The sequence below is a fragment of the Penaeus monodon genome, chromosome 33 (assembly GCF_015228065.2).
Source record: "Penaeus monodon isolate SGIC_2016 chromosome 33, NSTDA_Pmon_1, whole genome shotgun sequence".
NCBI lineage: Eukaryota > Metazoa > Arthropoda > Malacostraca > Decapoda > Penaeidae > Penaeus > Penaeus monodon.
The window spans coordinates 15428698-15430531 of record NC_051418.1 but is presented as its reverse complement, the minus strand read 5'-3'; the positions used below and the strand labels follow the sequence as shown (position 1 = coordinate 15430531).

At 34.3% G+C, this 1834-nt stretch overlaps 1 protein-coding gene across 2 annotated transcripts in view; it reads right to left on the bottom strand.

Annotated features, from left to right (window-relative positions):
* The window catches only part of LOC119594081 (endoplasmic reticulum membrane-associated RNA degradation protein-like), an 8937-nt gene continuing 7103 nt past the window's right edge, over window positions 1-1834 (bottom strand). For both annotated transcript variants that reach the window (XM_037943136.1, XM_037943135.1), the window contains exon 8: window positions 1-1557. In XM_037943136.1, coding sequence (XP_037799064.1) covers window positions 93-1557 — 1465 coding nt within the window. In that variant the 3' untranslated portion in view covers window positions 1-92. The remainder of the gene's footprint in view (window positions 1558-1834) is intronic.

Genomic DNA, 1834 nt, shown 5'->3' with positions numbered 1-1834 from the left:
ATGAAATATTGTTTATTTCAAGAATAATGTAGATTCTCTTATTTATCAGCAAATATTTGCTGGAAATTCTGAACTGACACAAAGCCAATGACTCACCCTTGTCTATGACTAAATTCCTTTCTTATATGATCAATATTATTAATAGATAAAGATGATGCTTCATCCCAGCGATTTACACTCAAGCTGGTTTGAGTTACTAAATTCTCAGTGACTTTCAGCACAGGTTTTAGCACTCTCATTAGACTGGTAAAGGAAGACTGACTTAAGTCTCCAGATTTGTTAATGGCCAAGAAGATTAAGTAAATCACTTGACATGTAAGATAACAACTTGAAACAATTACTGGAACGGCAATTAGTTGTCTTCTGTATGTCTCTCTCTGTCTGGACCTTAATCTTTTAGTAATATATTGTGAATATTTCAAGGTTATATTCTCATGATTTTTTTCAAGAGTTGCTAAAATGCATACTGTAATTCTTTGCAAAATAGATATTAATTCAATCTCTTGTTTGGGTCTATACAAAACTTTATACTGGATGTCTTTTACTAAAACAAGAAAATCTTCCATGTTATGAAGGCTGCACACATTGTGAGAAATATCCAAAGGTGGGTATGATATTGCTCCAGGTAACTGTATCTTATCCCAGGATTCCCACTCTGGATAATCAAGTTCTAAAGAATCTACCCTATCCCAATGTATCCAGTTTGAGATACATGACCCAGCATGAATAAGCCTCCTGTGCAATAGGGCACTTGGATGGAAAACACACTTGTAATCATTTATATTTCTCCTCAGTTTACCAACAACTTCTTTTCCATGTTCTGATAGATTACTGGAGTCATTAGCAAATTTTTTATCCTGGGAACATGCTTCATCAGAGGGAGGAGGACAATGTCCAAGGCAGTTTGTATCACTTGTAGTTTCCAAGATTTTTCCTTCCAATTCACCATTCAATACATATTCCTCCCTTAGACCCTTCAAGTTCATACATTTCATTTTATTAGTAGTACCATTGGGATCTTCATCCATATTTGGACCCCATGAAGAGAGTACCAGAAGGTTAAGATATAAAATGTGGCATGTAATAAATGCTGGGATTTCTTGTAGCTTGGCCTCTCCATGACTCACTCTGTCCCTGATACGTGGGCCTTGGATAAAGTTCAGTAGGTCATGTAGAGCTTCATTTAGTTTTGTACCTATGGTATATTGAACCCGATTCTTTTTCTCTAAAGTATCTAAGTCTCTTTTCTTTTCTTGATCTGCATGCACTATCCCATCAGTTGATAATGTGCATTTGGTTACCTCACTGTGTTCTCTGTTTCCCAAATTGTGAACACAGGCAGAACAACTAGAAAACTCATATTTTCCATCCTTTTCATGCACTGTCTGAGAAGTTGTACTGCTCTCCACATATTCATTAAGTATTTCATCCATAGTGGTGTATAATGTTGAATTTTCTGCTGTTAGCATTCTCTCTGACACTTTGTTAACATGAGCAAACATTCCCCTCATGGAACATTCCATCAAGGGAAGGAGAAGAGTCATACACAAACCCCATCTGAAATATGATATTGCAAATGTTCAAGAGAATGAATTAGTTTTAGCAAGAGGTAATAACATACCTACTTCATTTTATGTAACAACAGTATTAAAACACATGATTAAATAATACATTATAAAGTCTTGCAAATAAAACCTTATTTGTAAGACAACTATTACACAAAAAAATAGAAAAAAAACAACACAGATACACAGCCTTGCCTTTTAACTTGTTGTTAAAATTAAATCAAGCATAATTATCAATACCTATAATATCCTAAAAATGTTTTATAAAA